Consider the following 27,050-nt stretch of genomic DNA (forward strand, 5'->3'; position numbering starts at 1 on the left):
CGTTTCGCGCACGTGTGCATAGAGGACGGCTGCCGCAAAGACCACCCACACACCGCCACAATTCGCTGCTCAGCCAAGAACTGGGTGGTCAAGCCTAGCATAAGGTAGCTAGCCCTCTGACTGATTGCCTGGAAAAATGGGAAAACGAACTCAAATACGACATGGATCGCGACTTCATTCTAAACGGCATAAAATACGGTTTCGACATCATCGACCCTGGCACCCCCCTTCAAAAAGTGGAACGATCGAACTATGCATCATGCACCGATCCAGCTTACTGCGAGGCGGTTGAACAACAAATTTTACACGAGATATCAGCAGGAAATTACAAGATCACGAACAGTAAACCGCACATTATAAGCAGCCTCGGTGCTATACCCAAGAAACAATCAAACAAGGTTAGACTCATTCACGATTGCAGCCAACCTACCGGCAAAAGCGTGAACTCATATGCATCTACAAACTCGTTCAATATGAAACTATCGATCACGCGGTCGCTATGTGCAAGCCAGGATCGTATCTGGCCAAAGTCGACCTGAAATCCGCTTATCGCTCTGTACCCATAAGTATTGACTCACAGCGTGCTACGGGCCTACGTTACAAATTCACGCAGCGTAAAACTTGGACATACATGGTCGACACACGCCTTCCATTCGGTGCAGCGCAGAGCCCGGAAATTTTCACTCGCATCACGCAAAGTATTACTAGAATGATGCGCAGGAAAGGGTATGATGTCGTAATCGTGTATCTCCACGATTTCCTAATCATCGCAGACTCTAACCTAGCGTGCGAACAAGCATTTAACGCCTTGCAACAACTACTTCAGCAACTTGGCTTTTCCATAAACTGGGAGATGGTAGTCGAGCCTACGCAATGCTTAACATTCCTAGGGATCGAGATAAACGCGCACACACGGACTTTGTCCCTAGACGGTAACAAGCTACAAGAACTAAGCGACCTCCTGGAATATTGGCTTCCAAAGCGGCGAGCGACGAAACGCGAGCTTCAGCAATTAATCGGCAAACTCAACTGGGCGGCAAGAGTTATTCGCGGCGGGCGCACATTTTTGCGGCGACTCATCGATGTGACAAATTCGGTCTCACGACAGTCTCATCACATACGCCTTAACAGGCAAGCGAGAGCGGACATCAGCTGGTGGGCGAATCTCAGCAAATCTTTTAATGGTACGGCATTCTTCATAGAGGAAACTCCGTTGCCCCAGCAGATTTTCACCACTGACGCATGCTCAGCAGCGGGAGCGGGCATTTACGCAAACTACTGGTTCTACACGCGATGGTCAGCGGACCATCCAACTACTGCGGATGCGCATATCAACCTCAAGGAACTTTACACCCGTCCTGCTTGCGTGCAGGCGGTGGCATCGTTTCTGGGACAAACGCCACATAGTGGTATACACGGACAATACCACCACCATGTATATAATAAACTCTGGCACGTCACGCAATGCAACAGCCATGGAGTGGCTACGCGAACTCTTCTGGCTGTCGGCAATCTCCAACTTTCAGATTACCGCCAGATACGTCAGAACTAATGATAACGACGCGGACTCCTTATCGCGCCTGCACGAAATTAAACACTACTTCAGAGCTTTAGACACCCTGCAAAGTCGCGAGGCACACCCTTTACAGGAGTGGCACTACCATATGTCTGTTTCCACACACTCCTTATTGCTCCAGGACCTTTGTAGTAAGAACTTTACAAACTAAGTAACATGCATGGACTCTTTTAGCGACAATGACGCTATTTCCAGGGCGCCGGAGGGCTAGCGCCTACTACTAGTGTTGGGGGCTTTTGGCGGAAATCGGCTCATAGCCTGTCAACATCGGAATAAAGTTGTTGACCTTGACCCCCAACACTTGTGTCTGTCTGTATGTTGTCAGTATAGGCATCATTTAAGTGAACAATAATACTTGTTTTATTGTAGTTTAAATGGGCCGGGTTCGAGGCTGTGAGTGGGACGGTCTCCGGACGAGGCCACTTAATAGTTAATCAGTATTGGCTTCGCCCTCAGAGCGTTCCCCCACCCTCCCTCCCTATCCTACTAGCTTGCAATTGAATTTTTTTTACTCCTTTCTTCTGCTTTTCATCTTTGAATATGTATCTTATTATGCCTAGAGTGGCGGAAATCGGCTCATAGCCTGTCAACATCGGAATAAAGTTGTTGACCTTGACCCCCAACACTTGTGTCTGTCTGTATGTTGTCAGTATAGGCATCATTTAAAATATGTTAACCTGACATGTACACATAACTGTGACAATATTTTACTTTTAATTCACACTGAGATACAGTATGGCCTGTTTTGTATTAATCTCTATTAGAATACTTCATGTCAAACATATTAAAAGTTATCTTTTATTGTTTACAAGAACTTTGAAATCTATTTTACACCCAGTGTAATATTGGTTAGCTAAAACATTGTCATTAGTTCACTGGCACTATTTTCCTTTGAATGTTTACATGTGAAGTACCAGAAAGTCACAATTTGCACATTTCAAACTCTATGGCATATTTCTCGACAACCTCATTTAGTTGTAAAATGTACAAAAAATAAGAGACAGAAAAATTGAAAGGGTTCTTTTAAAGATAATCATTTTTGTAAACTACACAAAAGACAATCATGTTGGGATGCAGCAATATTTGTTGTGTAGTTATTGTTGGATCATTGAGTTTGCAAGATCTCACAACAATGCTAGCATTTATTTATGTTGTCAAAGTTTTCATCGTTTTTGGTAAAAAATGTTGTTCCCAAGAACGAATTGAGAATAATTTGAAATTTTTAGTTCCCTAGAGATACTGTTAAAAATAATAATTTGATAAGTAGTATATAGGCTAGCATTATTCTGTTATATTATACTGTCTGTCATCTTTTTTGTGGAAAATATGTTCAGTTGTCACTGGTTAATATAGAGAACTGCGAGCTAAATTCATTCCTAGTTATTTCTTTGACCCCCCTGTAGAATATAAGTTTTATCAACTTATGTCAACAAAAAACGTTTATTTATTGAATCAGCTGAATAAATATATATTTTTTGCGTTTCAAAAAAGGGAACATTTGTTACAAACCTAGATAAATTCCTCCTCAAATACCAAGATGGTTAAATGCAGAGTTGTATTTTGTTTTGTATTTAAAAGGCCATTGGCCTTATGCCGGGGGTGTATACGGAATAAATGATTATTCATATTCATTCACTGGTTAATATTTGAAATCTTTTTGGTTCCCTTAATGATTTACTTATAGATACCATTCTGAAATATGGCACATTGTGAAATACTTTGTGTTTTCTTTTATAGCAATATTTTTTATTTTACTTACAGTACAACTACTGATGTTAGAATTTTTAGTAGCACTCAATGAAATACCGGTATACTGTGTTGGTGTCAATATAATGCTAAGTGTATAGTATAAGTGAACAATGGTAAACACTTTTACAAGTTCATCACAGATAAGATCTAAAAGAATATATAAATCTGTCATTTCATCATAATAAATGCACAGCAGCCAACTGTACTATATTTTCCCTTAAGATCAGCTGCAAGTAAGAATATCACAGCATATTGCTCTTGACAGACAAATTAAAACCAAATTACGTACCGATAAATGACCATATTAGATCACAAAATGACCATATAAGATCACAAAAAACTGACATACAGTTGTATGCCTGGACAAAATGGTAAAATGAGAATCAAGACCAGGAACATTAAGACTCTGCCATCTTGTGATAGAGATCTGAAGTGATGCTTTGATACAACCAACAACTTATGAGTCCATGCATATAATGAGCATTACGATGCAGATTGACACAGCAACTCATTTCAAATGCTTAACCAGTGATATTTGAAGATATTTTCCATTTACACTAAATAACTGCAATATTATGCCGTTTGTGTTGAATGTAACAAACCTTCTTCATGTGCAATTCTTTGACACACCTTTACCAATGATCTTACAGCTTATCTGAAAATACAGTGGTTTCTTTCCACAGACAATATAAATGAAAACTGTCTGGTTCTCTCTACTGCACATTCTTTGATTCTAAGAAGGCCATAATTTATCAACAAAAATAATCGAAAAATGAAAAACTTTGTGATAGTTCATGTGTTCCTTTAATAATTTGGATATAGTAAATCATACCCTATTTGAGACCCTAGGTAACGTTATCCCAATTGTTTACTGCGTATTTGAAAAAAATACATCCTAAAGGTCAGCATGTTAACAAATTGGCAAACAATTGAAGTGCACACTTATGTCTTTCAACTGAAGGAGATAGTTACACTTACCTTTGTGAGAGCTTCTATGTTTGCGTTAGCACCAATGAGAATCTCTGCAACATCTTTATGGCCATTTTGGGCAGCATAGTGCAGGGCAGTGGCTTCATCCTGAAGAGTGAAATATGAAAACAATGAAGTACAGGTATTTGTATCAATAGTTATGATTATAAATTCAGAAGCCATCAACAATATAAATAATCTGTATCTTTGAAAAGACCACTAGTATTATTGGTAGATCTGAAGGACAAAAATTCTCACAAACAAAATTATGTAGCATGATTATATAGGAACTAGTCTTTTTTGAACACTATAAAATGTAATGTTACTTGAGTAGGCACAATCCCCTCGTGCAATGTATAATTTGATGTCGCATTGTGATTATTTTCTTTTCAAGAACATCTATTGAAAAAAATAATTGTAAAACCAAAGAACTAATCAAAGCAACTCATTCCCCTCTGGTCAGAAAAAATAGCCTACAAACATTTTCTAGGTGAGTCATGAGAGGTAGCAAAAGAAAACATTATGATGGATCAAGATGCAAACAAGTGCATTTTGTAAAGGTGGCATCTTCAAAGGTGTTTTGTCACAATGATATAGTACACAAAAGAAGAGTCAAGGATACTTTATCTTCCTTATGTGGGTATTACTTTAGTTTGGACTGCTATGCACTTTGCTAGTATCAAACATTTAACTTTTGAACAAACCATTACTAGGTTGAACCATTTCACTGCTGTTTTATCATAGTGGTGGGTGGTAAGATGACAGTATGTTTACTGTTCTACACAGAATGTTCATAATCTGTCATCATTTGAATGATTAGAAAATGAAGATCAACCATAGTAATTGTAATCTTTCCATTAATATTATTCATTACCAATGCTAGATTGGACTTTGCTTTCTGAATAATATCATCAGAACTAAACAAAAGTACTTTGAAAGGTTTTTATTAACCCTTTGAAAGCTGTACTTTTTCCCCACCCAAAATTTTAGTGTAACATTTTACCACTTTTGTGATTTTTTCTGTAATTTTTGAGATAATATTAGACCAAACGGACCATATTTTTCATTGGCTACAGTTTTGGATCAAAATTTTGTAAAATCTGAAAGCAAAATCATTGATTATATTTTATTACGGTGACAGAAATTGACTTTGGTGCTCAAAGGGGTATATTATCAAAAAAGCATTATTAGGCAATGTCACATTTTTGAAAATATTGTTTGGCATTTTTGTTGAACCCTGACAAAGCACTCCTCATAGTTCAGCCAGTTTTCTATTTTGATATTTGAAAATAGTGGCATAAATGTGTTTTAATTGTCTCCTCTTTTAGTACAAAAAAAGGCAGTTATTAGTCTGTCTGTCTGTATGTATAGAAATGAAAATTATAAAAATTAGCAGAAAATAAGCAGTTGTTTATGAGAGTATTTTAGGTTTTGATATACAATCCAAGAAAGCACTCCTAAAAGCATTGCCTTCTCTAAATTTGAGTTTTTTAAAACGATGAGTTTAGATGTACATGATACAGTTCACGCTGCAATGTCTGTTAATCCCTCAACATTCATTCACAAATCTTTATGTTAGTGTACCAGGGTATCGTCCAACTCCTCTTACACACATTTGTCATGCTTAAACGTATTTGTTTATAACCAAATGTCCCCTTAGACAATTGTTCAATTTCTGATGTTAACAAAGTCACTTGACAAATCATTCAATCTCCTACTCAATGAACCCACTGTTTATTGCATTTTAGAACGACAATGTTAATATTATTTTTTCTAATAATTGAAAAGTCAAATTGTTTCAGCAAAATTTCAAATCATACAAAGTCCGCCATTTTTACTGTGAATATATTCAAATTGTAAGACTAAGCAACTATCTCAATGACCAACGTTTTGAAAGCTTTTTTGCCAGACAAAGGGAAGATGATGATTTTTCTGAATTGAAATAAGGGATAGAAACAGCAGAATTTGTTTGTTTATTTGACTGAATTTTGTTAATATTTAAATAATTAACAGTCGATGTACTGTAGACCTTGATGCCTGGCAGTGCCTGCCTTACTAATGATACAAGTGGCTAAAAATGTAGTCAGCACGTTTGTTTAAAAAATGTAGACTGTAGGATGTTTCAAATTGTGGACCTTGCAACATACGTTTAATCTGGGAAACTCATTGTTTTACCAGGACAAATTTGCATTCTTTAGTTTTCTAACTAAATCAGACACATATTAGAGGAAATCTTGCTGTAGTCAGTCAAAATGAGTGAATAAACTGTTTGCTTACATGTCAGCTATATTTCACATATTTAATTCAACATGGGGCTGGTTATTAAAACCATTAAATAATTATGTGAATGTTGTTGTCATTAGGCTCATACAAGCAATTTCATTTCCTAAAATAACTGGAATTTATGCATCTTGACTTAACCTATTCTTCTTATATTTGAACTTCCCATTCTGTGCATTGCTTATTCAGCAAACTAAGTTTAAGTGGTAAAGAATACCCTCTGATTGTGTCATAAGATTTAAGCTTGTCACTTTATACTTTGCACACACATGAAACATTTAATGCATATAATTGATCGTTTCAGTATTCCCTTACAAGTTTATGTCATAATAAAAGAACAACTATATCAAAATACTGCCTATGTTGTATTGGATACCTAAACTGCACAAGAACCCTTACAAACAACGTTTTATTGCAGGATCAAGCAATTGCACTACCAAACATCTGTCACAATTATTGACTATAGTTTTAACAACCATCAAAAATGGTCTTTTTCGATATTGTGACAAAGTGTATGGTACAAGTGGGTTGAATCAAATGTGGATACTAAAAAATTCGAAGGAATTGTTGCTTGATTTAAAAGTCAAGAAAAACAAGTTCAGCTCAATCCGAACATTTGACTTTTCCACATTATACACCACAATTCCCCACGATAAACTTAAAACAAGGCTATCATCTCTTATTAAACAAGCTTTCCTGCATAAAAATGGCAGTAGAAGGTACCAATACATTATCATCAAACATAGGACAGGTTATTTCAGTGACAACATGGATGCCCAGCACAAATACACAGATGAAGAAGTTATTAAAATGCTTAATTTCTTAATCGACAACATATTTGTTAAGTTTTGCGGTATGACATTTCAACAATCTATCGGCATACCAATGGGTACAAATTGTGCACCCCTTCTTGCAGACTTATTTCTGTATTCATACGAAGCAGAGTTCCAGTCTCTCTACAAAGCAAAGTCTAAAAAACTTGCAAGGCGTTTTAACAGCACACACAGATATATCGATGATCTGATTAGTCTAGACAATCCAGACATATCAAATTACTTACATCATATTTACCCTGATGAGTTGGATATCAAAGAAACAACAGAGGGTAGGAACTCTGCTTCATATCTTGATCTGTTCCTACAAGTGGGTACTAATTGGCTACACACTAAGCTGTATGACAAAAGGGATGATTTTCGATTTTGAAATCATAAATTATCCCCACTTGTCAAGTAATATTCCATCTGCACCTGCTTATGGTGTGTACCTGTCTCAACTTGTCAGGTATTGTAGGGCTTGTGATTCCTACACTGATTTTCAACTGAGACACAGCTCATTGGCATCAAAATTAGTGAGACAAGGATACACAACAAAAAGACTCGTTAGGACTTTCAAAAGGTTCTACGGTCGATATGACGACATTGTGGCCAAATATGACACCTCGGTCACTCAAATGATTAACGACAGTATTCCTGGCTTTGACTTATTACAGTGATTCATATCCTGTATCTTTTCATACAATATTTAGACAACTTTGGGACCAATCCTGACGGGTGTAGCATGCTAGCAGGGTACACTTACCCATTCCGGACACCTGGTACCACCACTAATTATCAGTGGTTCAGGATGGTCCTACTTAAATTTGTACATCACAATTGTCCCATGGACCTGGTAATATATTACCTTGAATGGAAATGATTATTGGACCAGTTTAATGTCAGATTGCAGAAATCAGATTCAAAAGCCATGTAGAGAGATTATTTTCCAGTTATTTAAAGTGATATTCTATATAATAAATAGTCTAAGACAAACAAACAAAGCAACAAACAATCAAAATACAATGGGTATGGAATAAAGTTAAACTGCTTTTTCACTACCTTTCATTTAAGCCATTAATGCTTACTTGGTAAATTGTCTTAAAATCTCAGTATTTGTGCCTCTGAGAAAATGATTTAAGGGAAACAATTGTATTTATAAAAATGCCACTGTTTGTTTATTATTTATTGTTTACGTTTTACAAATTTGCACATTTTGAACTTCAGTTGCATCACTTGCAGTGACATAATTTTTTTTCTCGCACTACAAAAAATCCTAAATGATTCTGGATTCTAGGTTTAAACTGTAGAACTCTTTTGTAATATCATTACTGTGTCACAGACTGCCTGGTATGGCACAGCATAGTCTGCTACCATGTTGCACTGATCTACACCAATAATAAGCTGTAATTTTTCCCTAATCTGGTATTTTTGTCTTCATTCTTTTCTTAATATTTCTTCACACCCTAAAATTCATTTTTTTCTCACAAAACAAAAAGTCCTACATGAATTTGCATTGAAACAATTGAACTACTTTTGGAATAATATCATTACCCTGTCAGCTAATTGCCAATCCTTTCTTTTCTTTGGTCAATTGAGAGGAACAACATTCCCATATACGTAAGAGGCAAATACTGAATGATCACTTGGTCTACACATTAATACCTTCCACAAGGTTTTTAGATGAATTACTTTTACTGGTTAAACACTAATTCAACTGACTTTGAGCTCATGTTTACGAAACGATTTTCGTAATTCCTTCTGACTATACAGACGTTTATACATTTGTGTGTTTTCAAGGCTTGGATGATTATTCCAACAGTTTAGGTCTCAGTATACATCATAGATGCAGCATCGTGATCCCTGTTGTTGTAGAGGAAACTATACAGTATGTGTATATGTTCTACAGCATGCAAATACTAGCTCATGCGTAAATTGGTAATTCAGGGAGTTGAGTCGATGTATGCAAATATGAACCTCATTTGGCAACAAAACTAAAACTTAAGGAATCTGCAAATTCGCCAAGTGGATGTAATTTGTCACACATCAATAATTTGAACTAAATTTTTACAAAATTTTACATCAGGACACAAATTTCAATCATGGGAGAAATACTGGCTTCCATGTTCTTTGTTTACATTGACAGGCACATCGAATATCAATGCAAAAATGTTCCAACACACCAAAATTAATGTCATAGACACAGGCTGTAGTGAAATGGAATGACCGACTTATGCATGTGATAATACTTAATGAAATGCATGGTTGGATTTAGGGCACTATTGGACTATATAACTCATGATATACCTGCAATTTAGAAGCATTTATACTCTCCAATATGAGACTCTATATGTAATCCACTGCATGCTTTGTTAACAGAAAAGATTGCATGAAATTGGAGCCTTCTAAAAACTAAAAAAATATTTGCATTGAATCAATTGAAAACATGCAACTTTTTAAAGTAATTCACAAGTATTCAATTAAATTTTAAAATATAATATCATGAAGAAACCTAACATAAATAGAAATGAAAATTCATTCTAAATTGTTGTTTAACCCCTTGACTACCTATGGCGCCGGATATATCCGGCGCCATATTGAATTACCATATACCTTGAGTGCCGGAAATATCCGGCACAGTAAAATACGCGTATTTGCTTCGTTTTTGTCGCTAAAAATCCCGTAATTTCGGCATCGGCACGCAGCGCGACTAAGATTGATGTATTCCGATCTGGCCTCAATGTGATTGCGCCCCCGTACGTCCGAGTATGGCCAAAATCCGGAAGCAAATGTCGTGACCCATGACCTCGACCCTGAAAGGTCAGGCTGATCACAGAAGCGTCGTGCTGATTGTTTACAGTTTTCAGAAGTACGGACAATCGCGAAGATGTTTATGGTTTTTTTTTAATGAAATGAAATGTTTATTTATTGAAAACAAATGATTTATATGTAAATATGTTCTATTAACAGCAATATTCGTGAATGAAACTAGAGGAAATCCAATTTTTTACTATAAGCCAGTGAAATTTTATAGCAGCCATATTATCAATATGACTGGTCACATGACTGGTCATGTGTTTGGTCATGTGATATGTTTTTCCCTAAAATGTATTTTTAAATATTGTGAATTATTTTTTGATAAATCATAAGCATTTTAGATGCATGTTTCTGCAAGGGAATCATAAAGCAGGTGTTTACAAATATAAAATGTGTTGATTTTCAAGTACAGAATCATGTCAGATGCTGATTTTTGTGGTCCATTTACTCTGCCTTTTGAGAAAAAATCTTAAATTGGTACATCTATAATAAAGTAAAGGGTAGTTATTATTACATATATGTAAAGACAATGCCATGAAAATTGAACTGTATTCAAATTTGCGTCATTTTATGGATTCAAAACACGACCTGATGCTTCAAATATTCATATTTTTTTGCCAACTCTGGTCACATGATGTGTCATATGATCAGTCACGTGACTGGAAATACAAAACTTAAGTATGAAAAAGTGGGAAATTTCATGCTGATTCAGAAAATATATGGTTTATTGGTACTTACTTAATTTTTACTCTAAGCAGTGTTCATGCAATGACCACACCCTAGATTTTACCAATATTTACATAAGGGGCCTGGTATATAGGAATACATTGGCCTTGGTAGTCAAGGGTTAATAACATGTTCAAGCTGTAAAGGGAACACACAAGTATTTTCTGTAATGTCTTTGTATAATTTGACACCTGTTTGCTCCAAAGGATAGATAAAATAGAGCCCCTTGGATGGTCATCTAATGACTTGCTTAATATTGAAAGGCCTGGTGTAAAGAGCCAGCAATGACTTAATTTCTTTAGGTATAAGCAAACTGTGAAATCAACCATACAATCACAATGTGCCAATATTCTCACTAATAAACTCTAAATACCTGATACTGTTTATTGAGACACTAAAAATTACATTCAAGACCTGGCCTCAACTCACAATTTGACATCAAAGTCAAACACAATGTTAGGATATCAATACCTTTTCAGTAGTCTTGAAAAACTTACACAGAAGTTTATGTTCAATAAAATAATCAGCAATTCCAAAGAAAGTAGTCTCTGACAGGTTTCGGTTGTGTTAAACTCTTTAAGTAATCAACTTCCACTTTGTATCAAGATAATCAAAGTCAGTTCATCAGATAATCCAGGCGACTTGGAGGAATTTGTGCAACATGCAGTTAATATGCTGACATCACAGTATCGTTGAGCAAAGTTATTGAGTTAACCCTTTGAGCGCTGCAATTTTTCCCACCAAACTTACTGTGTGCAACATTTTATCAATTTTGTGAATTTTTCTGTAATTTTTTTGACAATTTTGGATCCAATGAACATAACATTTTATTGGCTTCAGATTTTTATCAAAATTTTAGCAAAATTTGGAAAAAAGTTGACTGGTGTATATTTTGATATAGGCGACAAAAACTGACTTTGGCGCTCAAAGGGTTAACCAGAGATACATGTTGAAATTTACTGTTTCTCCAAACTCGATTGACAAAAGGATGTATTTGGTTTTTATGGTTTCACCAGATTTTAAAGATTGCCACAAAATAATTCCATCATGTCAGTTCATGAGTCTAAAGTCTGATATGTTGACTTTAAATCTCTTGATGTCCCAAGCATTCTGTTTATTAAGTTATTATGTAGAGTTTTAAGTAGACAACAGCATCCATCTTAAGAGAGCTTCTCATCAAGCAATACACTTATAATGGTTTAGCTGCTAATAACTGCAAAATGGTTTAGAAATATTGAGATGATCCTCATCTGGGAAAATTCAATAGGGCAGGTATGTGATGAAACTAACCAATTTACGTAAATTTTATGTGGCCATGAAGATGGTGGAAGAAAGTTAGAAAACAAACCAAAATGTTAATGTATAACAGTATTTTGTTTGGTTTGGAAATAGAAAAGTTGGATGCACTGCAAAAAGCTGGACAAGAAATTACAGATACATTTCTCAAAAGTAGGCATGGATTTGCTGTCAAACATGTGAACTTTGAGCAACATACACATTGGCAATGGCTCACGCACACATCAACAGGAATATGTTGCTGACATCATCAGTATCCCAGTTGGGACCAACTTCAACAATCATTGCAGCTGCTTCATGCACTATTTGTTTCAGTCATAAATTTGAGACAAGCTTGAGAAATGATATTTGTGGGCAACTGCACAGTTGATTGCATTTGCAGCCATATCAATGCCATACGTTTGCTATATGAATCATGAACAAAATGTGTTGAAAGGAGAGCTAGCATCACTTGTATGATCAGGTATTTTGAATATAAGTGTGAACTGTTCGATAGAAATAGATTAAATAACATTTTTGAGTACAAACATGATGAGAGGGGCTTTTGTTAATGGAAATGACTAGTTGAACATTTTGTTACTTCGACAAAAGCTACCAATTTGACTGATCATAATTTGCATGCAGAAAAAATAGGAGAAGTATAAGGTCTGAAACAAATAGCCACTCACTGCCAGGATAGTGACTTGAGGTTGCTATGGTACTCATCGTAGCATGGTCCCTTCTCTGCGCTGGAGATTAAATGACTGTGACAAAAGAAAATACTCCTACGGTATGTCAAAACACCTGGGTCTATTATTGCTGTGGTCCATGGACAAACAAAGTTTTAGAGGCAAAGAAACTGATGTGGTCCGACGATTTCTCTCGTCCAATCACTGTATCCGAACTTGCCTGCCATACCATATTATGTAAGTTTGCCGTTGTTGGGTGTAGGGTAAGAGCCGCCACCAAACAAAGAGCTAAACGGCCCTTTTCAGCGCCGACAAAATGTCCGAAAAGGGAATACCGGATAACAATACATTTTTTCTTGATAATTATACTAACATTATAGTCTGACTACAGTTTTTGTCACTAAAAATATTGCAGGAAGGTAAAAATGTTGGCCATCGATGAATTGAGAAGGAAACTGTTGCACATATTTTTGGACAAATGAAATGTGTTTTATTATATTTATGTTTTGTCAACTTAAGCAGATGAGGGCAAAGCTAATTCACATTCACATTATGAACTCATCTGGCTGATTTGTGTAATACCATACTTAACTTGCACAGGTTTGATTGACAGTGATATTAAAATCACCTTTCTCGCTGGCCACACACAATCACTAAAATTGCCTCAAAAACTTATCGACTTGAAAAATCTGGAGTCATTACATATTGACGAGGTATTCATCCTGCTTTATAAAGCATTGCCATTTCATAATTTTTCATTAAAAATCAAAACGCCACAATCTTTGTGTTGTTCGTTCATGTTACTTGTATGGCGTCTCTTTGCATAGTGTGTGTCCTTTCTTTTAGTCCGATATTTACAATGAATGGGCGTCTTTACAGAAAAAAACTTAAACCTGATAAATTAAAGATACAGATATCAAATCATGACTTCCAGTTTATTAATATTCTTTTACCCTGAATATTTCTTTAGCTTGTACAGTTTGGGATCTGTCTGATACACATCTTCTTTTAAATCTAAAATGTCAAATTTCTTAAGAACAAACACTGCAAACAAAAGGCTCTCAATTAGGTATACTAAGTTTTGCTATTTTGTTCCAATTGCATTTAGTGTCGTGTTTAATTCATTGTCTCTTAAATGTGTTTTGGTTAAGAATTCTATAAAATTGCGCAGTAATATGCATGTTCATTCCTTTTGCAGCAAAGTTGATGGAGACCAATTGATACTTTGATATTAGTGTTATATTTACAGTGAAAGACCAGCAAGTTTGAGTGAAGTAAATATGTTTATCATTTGAATAATGTTGTCTTTTGCAATATCACCCATCCTGAGTATTTATAAGTATGTTTGGAAGTGTCACAGTAAGGAAATAATGGGAACCTGTAATCAACATTCAACAATTGAGTTGCATTTGGATGGGGCGGGGGTTGTGCAAAACTTAAAAAAATAACATTTTTATCAGACGAATCTTTTGAAGTTGTCCCTGAAACCATGGCACTGCTTTTGAAAAATTGAAAATGCATGACTTCTTTGAGATCTAATTATTTGAACACTACTATAAATAGATGCTTCACAGTGCATCTGTATGGTGGTATCCATCAGATAATGAGATTGATAATCGGTTCAAAAACACAGATGTCACGGACAACATTGCATTTGAAACTAATTTTAAATTTCCGGTTTGAGTATAACTTTTGCATACCGATATGATATAATTCAGTGTAAGATTTTGCTTACCTCTGTAACAGCTTCTAAGTTTGCCGTTGCATTGATAAGAATCTTCACAAGATCTGCATGCCCTTCTTGAGCAGCACAGTGGAGGGCAGTGAATTCCCTCTGAAAGGAATAATGCCAAATCCATCAATTACTAAAATCATGTACAGTGAGAGTGCTTTTATTTGACAGCCTGTTTTATGAAGATCTGTTCCACGATATGTTCCTTTTCATATTCACCAATAGCTGCATCAGGCTCTTCCACTGCTATTTAAATCTGTACTGCTGTGATGACCAGATAGCTATTATCTGGTATCACAAGCTGTTCAGGATGTTCACTTCTGATATGAATCCAACAATACTGCAATGTAGAATAAAGTTTCTATAACACAAGCAGTCAATGTTTTTCAGCGTATTGAGCTTTCGATCTGTCATGGGCGACGATCTTCATCAAGATGACAAAAAACACTAATTTATAGTCGACCACCAGATGGTGGTGTAATCAACGGATTGTAAATATGGACGTATTTCAAGACCCCCGTCTCTGTGTATTTGTGGATTGTGACATCTAATGTTAATGGCTTCTCGGATCTTCCTTGGCAAGTCATACTGTGCTGAATGAATGATAGTAATGGAATTCAAATTGATATCGTGATGGAATTGCTGTGCAAGTTGGGATAAGGTTGATGAAATTGTCTTATGTCTGACAGATTTCCGATGTTCGTCTATTCTTGTTTTAAGTTGTCTACCTGTCTCACCAATGTAAATTTGGTCACGATCCTCACAAGGTATCTGGTATGTTCTACCACATCACTGTTCCAGGGCTATTTTGTCCTTTGGAGACAGAAGAAGGTGTCACAAAGTTTGATTGGGTTTGAAAGCAATGGATATGCTGTGTTTCCTGTAAAATCTGCAGAGTTTCTGTGAGATACCTTGTGCATAAGACAGTGTTATCCTGCCTTTTGTTGATTTCTTGACTTTTTGACTATCCCCTGTTTGGGAGGATGAAGTAATCATATGCTGATGTTGTTTTAGTGTCCGTGATGGATGACCAGAAATGGCCAGTGCTTCGTCAAGTTCCTTATTTTCCGATATTATTAATTTCTTGTTGTCATTCTGATGAACACTGTTGTCCATGACAGATCAAAAGCTCAATACGCTGAAAAACATTAACTGCTTGTGTTATAGAAACTTCATTCTACATTTAATCTGCCAAGCTGGTGAATAATCTTTGGACAGTCAGGGCTCGAAATTAGCGGTAGTCCCGCGTCCACAGACTACCAACTTTTCCCTGGGGCTACCAAAGTCCATGAAATGGTAGCCCACACGGACTACCAAAGCCTTTCGGACGAGCTAAATGCAGTCAACATGCAGTTTCGTTTGTTTGAAGCATTTATCCTTTCATCTGTGAAGAGTTTTTTTCTGGTGACTATTACAATTTTCTCTTCTATGTTGTTTTTTTCACAAGATGCAGAGCGTTTGATACTAGAATGTTGAGTTGCTTTTCCATGTGCAGTCTTTGCTTGCCAGTTCACACTATATGCTGTTGATCGGCAGCATACAAGACGTACTTGTGTCAAGTTTTGGGGTTTTGATGCTGAAATTTCACAAAACTGTCACTTCTATATCAAGAGATTGTGTAATCAGTTTGATTTGAAATAGTAATATAAAACACTGTGTCAGTTAAGCTTGGCTGAGTTTCGCTGTCTTTTATCTATGGTTGTCGATCAGTATCAATGTATTACGTTCTGTATAGAGAGACTCGGATCGGGTGTAACAAGGCACGCCAGTTCATAAAGATCATGAAATAGTTTTTTTTTGTTTTTCTTACTCAAGTAACAATTTCTTTGGATGTGTAAGCCGATTTTGAAAGTGATAGAAAGTGTTAAAATGTACATAAATTAGCATAAATTAAGCGTCCGTGACACATAACATGGGGTTTCTCGAGTTAAAGCCCCTAGTTTTACTGCTATTTTGTGTTGCTGAACCGGGGCTTATACTCGGACGAGTACAGTATCCCTAAATTAAAATATTCATGGACTACCAGCCATTGTCACTGGGCTACCAACTTCAGAAAATGGTAGCCCAAGTGGACTACCAAGGTAAAAAGTTAATTTCGAGCCCTGACAGTACTGCTATGAGTTACTAGGATTTTCGAGAGAGAAAAAAATTCCAAGAATTTTAGAAGGATGCATACTGCTAAACAGTTTAGGACTGGGTTCATGAAATGTCACCATAACGCAAAAACAACTTTATAATATAGGTTTCATATTGCTGTACGAAATCAACACAATAGTCTTTACTACATTGAAATATGTATCCAATCACTTTGCAGAACCTGTCACAATGGCCCTTTACACATATATTAGCGGGTTTGCTGCTCCAGGAGTTCATGGAAACTTAAAACTGATGAAGAACTTGTTTTGCTCAGATTACAAGTCTTACCTGATTGTAAATTAAAATTTAAGTTTTGTAACATTCAAACTTAAATATTCCTTATCAAAGATAGCATGAGAAACCACCTAAAATATATGTTATCAAAAAGCATTATGGGAAAGCTCAATTAACTTAGGAATACCCTACCTCCCTACTTAGTTATCAGAGGATCAATTTCACAGACCTTCTTTTCCTACAATGGCACTACAATGGCACCAGCTGGATTAGATAAACATAACAATGGAACATTCACACCTTGGGGGACTAAAAGTCTTGTGTTTGTCACTCGAGTTGGTCAGGCAAGAGGACCCGGGTTTCAGGTAACATGCAAGTTAATGCAGTCTTTCCCTAATGGCATATAATCTAAACTTTAGGATGATCACAAGTATGTTGGTATGAATTTTAGAAAACCAAAATTTTGATATCAATGAAAAAAGTTAATATCAGTCGAAATATGATACTTCATGAAATGTAATGCCTAATTTGAAAACAGAGTGTATGTAAAACTTTGGTCATTGACAATGACATATTCCCCACTTGCAATTGGGAACTTGTCAGTGGAAGTAACTAAATTAAAGTCAATATGACGAACATTATAAAAAGAAGGTACCAAAGACCTGTCTGTCACTGATGCCCATTTTGGATTGCTTATAAACGAGGAGACATAAGTATGAATGGCTTAGTATTATGCGCTTTAGAATTAGGTTTACCATGTGCTGGCTCTTGAAATGTCAAAATTCAATTGATCTGCCAGAAACTGGTATCACATGTCTGAGTAATGGCTCTTTACATGAAAATATCACATTGCCATACATGAACCAAAACTGCTTGCATGTTCATTACAGAATATACTTACTATAATTAGGTATTGATATTGCTTAATGCCTCTCTTGATTGTTATTTTTTGTAGGATCAACATCTGCAGCTATTGCCTTCAGTTTTAATGCAGTCATTTAGGATACAGATTGCTAGGAACAAATATTGTTTCCCTGGTTAGATGCCAAAGTTTACTACAGAAAACAATGGGGTTGGTCTATAACATGGTGGTGAAAAGGTTAAGCCAATCTGGACAGCGACGCTGAACATGAAAGGTTGTTAGGTGGCTCAATTTGTACTAAATTGACAGGATGGGGCCAAATGGTTTTGCATCGTACCATAACATTGTAAGATCCTCATCTATACCTAGTTTCCTAGTTTTGCTACAGTATTTCTGGACAAATCACATTGTTCTACATGTGGATTGTTTATCAATTAAGGAAATACTGATACATAGCATACATAGCTCAACTGTCAAGTGTAAAGTTTGATCAAACGAGAAAAAGTCACCCAAAATATATATAGTTGGTAGGTTTTATCATATTCAACAAACCTGCACATAAAAGCATTGGATAAGGAGAATTAATAGAATTTTTGTATCAAAACAGCACGAATTGCCCATAAGTACAATTTAGTACATTACGTCACTTCCGCACAAAACAGATAGATGATCCACACAGAACTTACTTTGAAATTTCAAAATCCAGATTTAAAACATGGAACTTATTACCCCCACCCCAACCCACCAAACTGCAAATTACTGAAGTCATTCTCAATATCAAGATTCAGAAAAATGGCAAGTGGTGTCAGAGAGGAAGATTTTTTGTTAAAAAACAGGAAGAATTGCCCCAAACTACAAATACGTAAATTTCATTACAATTTGATAAGAATTGATTTAGGTCAATCATAGTAACCTGCATATCAAATTCCAAACCAAAAGGACAAGCAGGCTCGGATAATATCTTTCACCAATGAAACACTAAAAATTGCCTCTTTTACACATTTATGCTAGTTTCACCATGTTTTGCACAAATCATACTGAAAACAATCCAAAGATCTTCAAAACTAAGTTTCAAAGAAGTTAAATAAGTGGTTTCAGGGAAGATGTTTTGACCAAAACAGGAAACATTGTGCAAAAATTCAAATATTCAAACTCCACATACCAATCTAAAACTCACCTAAATAGTTCTGAACAGTGGTTTCAGAAAGAAACCTTTCCTATTATGGGAAAAATTGCCCAACAAGTTCATATTATGATTTTTTGTTTCAAAATGGAACAAGCATACCAAATATTAGAGCAATTGGACATGCAGTTTCAGAGATTTTTTTACCGAAAGTGGGGAAATTGCAACCTAAAACGCAAAGTATGCAAATGATGCCAAAATTACTAAGATTACCCCTAAGAGACTGCATACTGAATTTCAAAGCAATTTAACAGTAGTTTCTTGTGGCTCCATGTCATTGTCACGAGCCCTAATAAAACTAAATGGTAACAGTGCAAAGCTTAGTACCAGAGGCACAAATTGCCAAATATTTCTGCTCACTTGCAACTCAAAATGACTAATCCTCCCTGTGTCAACTCTAAGGGAAGAACAGCATAACAAAACACAATATAAATCTCTTTGTTTACAAAGGAAGACTTATCCTGTTTAACCAATTAAAAAATTACATAAATTTACAATTCATCAATTTTCTACAGAAGATTCACAACATATCATAACAACAAGTCATCGTTGATGACACAGTCCCCACTTGTTAATGGGTACTTTGATTACAGGTCCTCAGAGAGGATAGAGTCCTCTTCATTAGGTCTGTGATCAAAATACTTTTTAATAAATTCACTTGATACATGTCTGAGTTGTGGTTCAGGACATGAAAAAATCGTAATAAAATGGCCACACAGTGGCCATATTGGATCGTATCACAAGACAAATCAATGTGCATATGTATGACATAGGTCAATGTCCTTGTACCAACTTTGAATAAAATCGGTTGAGATATGCCTGAGTTATGGCTTTGTACATGAAAAAATCATAACCAAATGGCTACCATATTGGATCGTATCACAAAACAAATTGACTTGCATATGTATGTCATTGGTCAATCTCCTTGTACCAACTTCGAATAAATTCGCTTGATACATGTCTGAGTTATGGTTCTGGACATGAAAAAAACGTAACAAAATGGCCACATGGCGGCCATATTGGATCTTATCACAAAACAATTCAATGTGCATGTGTGTGACATAGGTCAAAGTCCTTGTACGAACTTTGAATAAAATCGGTTGAGATATGCCTGAGTTATGGCTCTGTACATGAAAAAATCGTAACAAAATGGTTGCATAGTGGCCATATTGGATCATATCACAAAACAAATTGATGTGCACAGCTATAACATTGGTCAATATCCTTGTACCAACTTTGAATAAAATCGGTTGAAACATGCCTGAGTAATGGCTCTGTACATGAAAAAATCGTAATAAAATGGCCGCCTGGTGGCCATATTGGATTGTATCACAAAAAAATTGACGTGCATATGTATGACATAGGTCAATATCCTTGTATCAAGTTTGAATAAAATTGGATGAGATATGCCTGAGTTATGGCTCTGTATATGAAAAAATCGTAACAAAATGGCCGCACGACAGCCATATTTGATCGTATCACAAAACAAATTGAGGTGCATATTTATGACATTGGTCAATGTCTTTGTACCAACTTTGAATAAAATCGGTTGAAACATGCCTGAGTAATGGCTCTGTGTTTGAAAAAATCATAATAAAATGGCCGCCTGGCAGCCATATTGGATTGTATCACAAAACAAATTGACGTGCATCTGTATGACATATGAAGTAATCCTTGTACCAAGTTTGAATGAAATCGCTCCAGGCGTCTCTGAGATATCTGCGTGAATGGACGGACGCACGCACGTACAGACGCACGCAAAACGGACGCACGGACATGACCAACCTATAAGTCCCCCGGACGGTGTCCGTGGGGACTAATTAGTGATAACGCAAAGCAAACGCAACATTGAGACGTATACAATTGTCACAGATAGCTCAAAAACCACTAATCAAATCTTTCCAAAATATCATAATTACCAAGGCTGTGTCATTGCAACAAAGACAAAATACGTATATTTTTGGTCTAATTATTAATGTTGCAGATTAGCTTTTTAGTTTGCTTTAAAACACGCTCTGCATTATGTTAGAGGAAGAAATATAACAAAAGCAAAATTCTACTCAGTTGCACAGTCCCCTGAAATGCAAAAACATATACATTTGAGACATAGAAGAGCCCTGATTTGTTTCAAAATAGTCAGTTAAGTATTGCCCTTAATAAATTAACAATAAGTATTGACCTATGATTGGAATAAAAATTGAAAGTATCATTGTAGAAAAAACAAGTCATCGTTGATGACACAGTCCCCACTTGTTAGTTGATACTTTGATTACAAGTCCTCAGAGAGGATAGAATCCTCTTCATTAATTAGGTCTGTGATAAAAATACTTTGATACAGATGGCGCTCAATGGCCAAGAATGAGTCCATGCTGATGAAAACATAAAACAATGTAGGCCACTATCCTAAAGGTCATTAATGAGTCAACTAGGAATTAATCGACAGGATGTTGCAAAACATTTTTGCCTACTAACCTTACACTAACAGATAATCACCGGTACCATATTTCATAAAGTTTGATGCAGCATTTACAACACTATGAGATCAACATCTGTATCAATTTCATCAAATTTGACGTTGTATTTGTGGATATATCACTCTAATTAGGAAAGTTCATTACATATGCAATTACAAATTAATTAAAACGACATTGATAAATGTCTTTTTCACTGTTATTGAATGTGAGCTTAACATCCGTACAAAGTTTCATGAAATTTGATGCAGTATTTCTTGACAATCAGCCTAATTATGAAACTTCAATAATTGACATGATACTGCTAAATGACATGAAACAAATTGACGAGCATATATCCGAAATGGGTCAATGTCCTTGTACCAACTTTGAATGATAGTGGTGGATATGTCTGAGTTATGACTCTGTTTATGAAAAAATAGTAATAAAATGGCCACCTGGTGGCCATATTGGATCGTATCAAAAAACATATCAATGTGCATATGTATGACATAGGTCAATGTCCTTGTACCACTTTGAATAAAATCAGTTGAGATATGCCTGAGTTATGGCTCTGTACATGAAAAAATTGTAACAAAATGGCCGCAATGCAGCCATCTTGGATTGTATCAAAAACAAATTAACGTGCATATCTATGACACTGGTCAATGTCCTTGCACCAACTTTGAATAAAATCGGTTGAAACATGTCTGAGTTATGGCTCTGTACATGAAAATATCGTAATAAAATGGCCGCCTGGCAGCCATATTGGATTGTATCACAAACAAATCAACATGCATATGTATGACATTGGTCAATGTCCTTGTACCAACTTTGAATAAAATCGGTTGAAACATGTCTGAGTTATGGCTCTGTACATGAAAAAATCGTAATAAAATGGCCGCCTGGTGGCCATATTGGATCGTATCACAAAACAAATCAATGTGCATATGTATGACATAGGTCAATGTCCTTGTACCAACTTTGAACAAGTCATCGTTGATGACCCAGTCCCCGCTTGCTAATGGGTACTTTGATTACAGGTTCTGTGATAAAAATACTTTGATACAGATGGCACTCAATGGCCAAGAATGAGTTCCATGGTGATGAAAAACATAAAACCAATGTAGGCCACTATCCTAAAGGTCATTAAATAAGTCAACTGGGAATTAGTTGACAGGATGTTGCAAAACATTTTTTCATTCTATCCTAACACTAATAGATAACCAGTACCATATTTCATAAAGTTTAATGTAGTATTACAACACTATGAGATCAACATCTGTATCAAGTTTCATCAAATTTGACGTTGTATTTGTGGATATATCACTCTAATTAGGAAAGTTCATTACATATGCAATTACAAATTAATTAAAATGACACTGATATGTCTTTTTCACTGTTAAAGCAATGTGAGCTTAACATCTGTACAAAGTTTCATGAAATTTGATGCAGTATTTCTGACATATCAACCTAATTATGAAACTTCAATAATTGACATGATACTGCTACATGACGTGAAACAACTGACGAGCATGTATGAAATGGGTCATGTCCTTGTACCAACTTTGAATGATACTGGTGGAAATACCGGTATGTCTGAGTTATGGCTCAGTACATGAGAAAATCGTAACAAATTTGCCGCCACGCAGCGATATTTGATCTTACTGTTCAAAAAATCAACACGTATATGTATTACATAAGTCAATGTCCAGGTACAAACTTTGAATAAAATCAGTTGAGACTTGCCAGAGTTATGGCTCTCGACATGAAAAAAACCATAACAAAATTGCTACCATGTGGCCATATCAGACCATATGGAGAAACAAATCAATGTACTTATGTATACTATAAGTCAATGTCCTTGTACCAACTTTGAATAAATTTGCTTGATACATGTCATGAGTTATTGTTCAGGACATGGAAAGTCGTAAAAAAAATGGCCACAAGGCGGCCATATTGGATCGTATCACAAAAACAATTCAATGTGCATAAGTATAACATAGGTCAATGTCCTTGTACCAACTTTGAATAAAATCAGTTGAGATATGCCTGAATTATGGTTTTGTACACGAAAAAATCATAACAAAATGGCTGCCTGGCGGCCATATTGGATCATATCACAAAACAAATCCACATGCATATATATGACATTGGTCAATGTCCTTGCACCAACTTTGAATAAAATCTGTTGAAACATGTCTGAGTTATGGCTCTGTACATGAAAAAATCGTAATAAAATGGCCGCCTGGCGGCCATATTGGATCGTATCACAAAACAAATCGACATGCATATATATGACATAGGTCAATGTCCTTGCACCAAGTTTGAATAAAATCGGTTGAGATATGCCTGAGTTATGGCACTGTACATGAAAAAATCGAAACAAAATGGCCGCCTGGCGGCCATATTGGATCGTATCACAAAACAATTCAATGTGCATATGTATGACATTGGTCATTGTCCTTGTACCAACTTTGAATAAAATCGGTTGAAACATGCCTGAGTTATGGCTCTGTACATAAAAAAATCGTAATAAAATGGCCGCCAGGCGGCCATATTGGATCATATCACAAAACAAATCCACATGCATATCTATGACATTGGTCAATGTCCTTGTACCAACTTTGAATAAAATCGGTTGAAACATGTCTGAGTTATGGCTCTGTACATGAAAAATTGTAATAAAATGGCCGCCTGGCGGCCATATTGGATCGTATCGCAAAATAAATCGATGTGCATCTGTAGGTCATAGTGCTATGCCTTTGTGCCAAGTTTGAACAAAATTGGTTTGGCAGTGTCTGAGAAACTGTTGATGACGGACGGACGGACGGACGGACGGACGGACGGACGGACGGAACCCAATCTATAAGTCCCCGCCGGACTTCGTCCGCGGGGACTAATAAATTGGTTGAAACATGCCTGAGTTATGGCTTTGTACATGAAAAAATCGTAATAAAATGGCCGCCTGGCGGCCATATTGGATCGTATCACAAAACAAATCAATGTGCATATGTATGACATATGAAGTAATCCTTGCACCAAGTTTGAATGAAATCGCTCCTGGTATCTCTGAGATATCTGCGTGAACGGACGGACGGACGCACACACGGACGGACGCACGCACGGACGCACGCACGCACACACGCACGGACATGACCAAACCTATAAGTCCCCCCGGACGGTGTCCGTGGGGACTAATAAAACATACGTCAATAAGGAATCTGAAATGAATGAGTACAACAGTATTTTAGCATACACTGAGTAGGTTACTAAAAGCACAATGATGTTCCGAATATTGTTATTTTCTCCATGAAAAAACACAATGTAGGTGTGAGTTAGTAAATAAGAAATATGATGAGAAGAAGTAGTGTTCCTATTCCACTTTCTGAATTAAGTTCTACAGAATATGCAGTGCCCTTCTGCAGAATAGTTCACACTGCGTAATGATAAATTTGAGTCATGAAACATGTAAGGTATCAATTAAGACTGGAGCATTGCTATTTCCTTTCAGTGAAAATGAAGTATTACATTACATGTTAATTGTTTATTTGAAAAATGAGTATGCTAAATACTAACCAAAGAAGGTACATAATATATTTATCAAAAGAACAACATGTGCTGAATAAGCATTTTTCCCGCAAGCTCCCTACCATGCTTCTTATATACAAGAATGTTATAAGATTCTGATAAGATTCATGTACTTACTGAGGTAACCCAATGGAATATGCACACCATGTTTCAATGCAATTCGATAGTCATTTCAGGGGGGGGGGGGGGAGATTTTTGACCAGAAGGAAAAGATTACCCAACAAATACAAACATGCAAAATTAGCAAGCCATAAAGAAACCTGCATACCAAGGTTCAATCTGATCTGTCCTGCTGTCATGTAGTTTTAGCAATTTGCTTATTTTTTACCTCATTTGCATATGTTTGACACTGGCTTGTTCATTTGAAATAATTCCCAACTCCAACCCTGGGTTCAACTGTACACCAGATACTACGATTCTAGGTGCTGCGGTTTTTTGGGATTTTGATGTGGATAGACATTCATACATACATCCATGCATACTGTACAAACAGAGATACAGACCTGTTGACTTATCATATAAGCTCTCTTTGGTACATATAAATGTGATCTATAAATGACAGATCAAATAAGTAATGACTACATTTTAAACATATACATGAAATTGAAGGTAGCACAAGAGATGAGTTGATTTTTATCATTCCTCATACCCTTATTTCAGCATTAATTGTAGTGGTGATATGAAACCTTAATTCAGAAAAACAGATCCTACTAAAATGATCCTGTATCAGCGTGTGCCATTTAAGCAGCCAGTGGCTCCTGACATTGATATATATTCACATAATAATAACAAGAAAGCATATAAGCTTTGGAAACAAGATTGAAATACTACCCTTAAACATGTACTCTGACCTCCCAAGGCATTGAAGTATATCCGTAACAAAAACTTACCTGACCACTTGCATTTACATTGGCTCCTGCATCAATGAGACATTTCACAATGTCCACATGCTTCCATAGTGCTGCTAAAATAATGGCTGTGTCCCCATCCTGTAAAAGTCAAATTTTCTTGTTACCATTTGGTAAGCATGCAGTAGTTGTCCTTTTTACCACAAAACTGCACAATTACCACTGACATCAGGAAATTGTACTGCAATTGCTTGCTTCATATTTAAATAAGGATTTTAAATATATCCTTATATCATTGCAATACCAATCCACTGAGTCAAACACCAAAGGCCGGTTGGGTTAAAAACCAAAGTTATTCAAGTTTTTTTGTCCATGAGTCAATCAGAAATTGCATTCTTCCATAAATGAGTCCAACTTAGGATACCTTGATCAATAAGACATTAAGAAACATTGTCTTTTACATCATATAGAAAGTGGTAAATGTTAAACATACAACATAAAGACACTCTAATCCTGTTACCTCGACAACATGTAACAATTATATTATTTTTGTGTAGAATTTGTGAGTGCTTATGTTATACATTTCACTACTGGATATAAGCTTTGTAGGGTATAGAGTTCCCATGGGAAACCAATACAAGGTCTGTAGGTCATATAGGTCCCTATAATAATCTAGTGCATGCAGTCATGTCAAAAGGGATGCAGATATTAGCATTATAATGTTGTTGCAGAAACACCCACATCCATATTTTCATATGACAACCTGCATCTAACTGTCATTGAATTTGTTGTGTTTGAACTCTCTTGCCTCCAACTTCAGTGTGCTTGTCAATGGTAAACAAATCATTGTAAATGCTTACAGTGTTATAATACAGACTCTAAACTTTAGAGATTGTGCAATGACATGCAGCTTAGATCTGTTTCTTGCAGTGGCTAACCAGTAGTCTAAGAATAATATGAAACACACTTACACGACAGTCTACCACAATGCCCTAATTGCAGTACGATTGCATCATGGGTAATCTGGCCCTAATAAAATATGACATTTCCCAGTGAATGAGAGCAAACACTTTGAAGATTACTTTGAAGAGTACTGAAAAACTTGTTCAACTCAGCGCGTC

At 36.0% G+C, this 27,050-nt stretch overlaps 1 protein-coding gene and 1 long non-coding RNA gene across 2 annotated transcripts; one reads left to right on the forward strand and one right to left on the reverse strand.

Annotated features, from left to right (window-relative positions):
- Positions 1-631: 631 nt before the first annotated feature.
- On the forward strand, positions 632-1,552 carry LOC139123881 (uncharacterized). The gene has a single exon (XM_070690033.1). The coding sequence runs from the start codon at positions 632-634 to the stop codon at positions 1,550-1,552; it is 921 nt and encodes a 306-aa protein (XP_070546134.1).
- A 2,720-nt stretch (positions 1,553-4,272) lies between these two features.
- On the reverse strand, positions 4,273-26,072 carry LOC139123687 (uncharacterized). Its single transcript, XR_011549758.1, has 3 exons — positions 25,972-26,072; positions 14,629-14,727; positions 4,273-4,402 (listed from the first exon to the last, which is right to left on the reverse strand). It is a non-coding gene; the product is annotated as an uncharacterized lncRNA (long non-coding RNA).
- Positions 26,073-27,050: the final 978 nt, after the last annotated feature.

The sequence above is a fragment of the Ptychodera flava genome (assembly GCF_041260155.1).
Source record: "Ptychodera flava strain L36383 chromosome 23 unlocalized genomic scaffold, AS_Pfla_20210202 Scaffold_23__1_contigs__length_28996876_pilon, whole genome shotgun sequence".
Taxonomy (NCBI): Eukaryota; Metazoa; Hemichordata; class Enteropneusta; family Ptychoderidae; genus Ptychodera; species Ptychodera flava.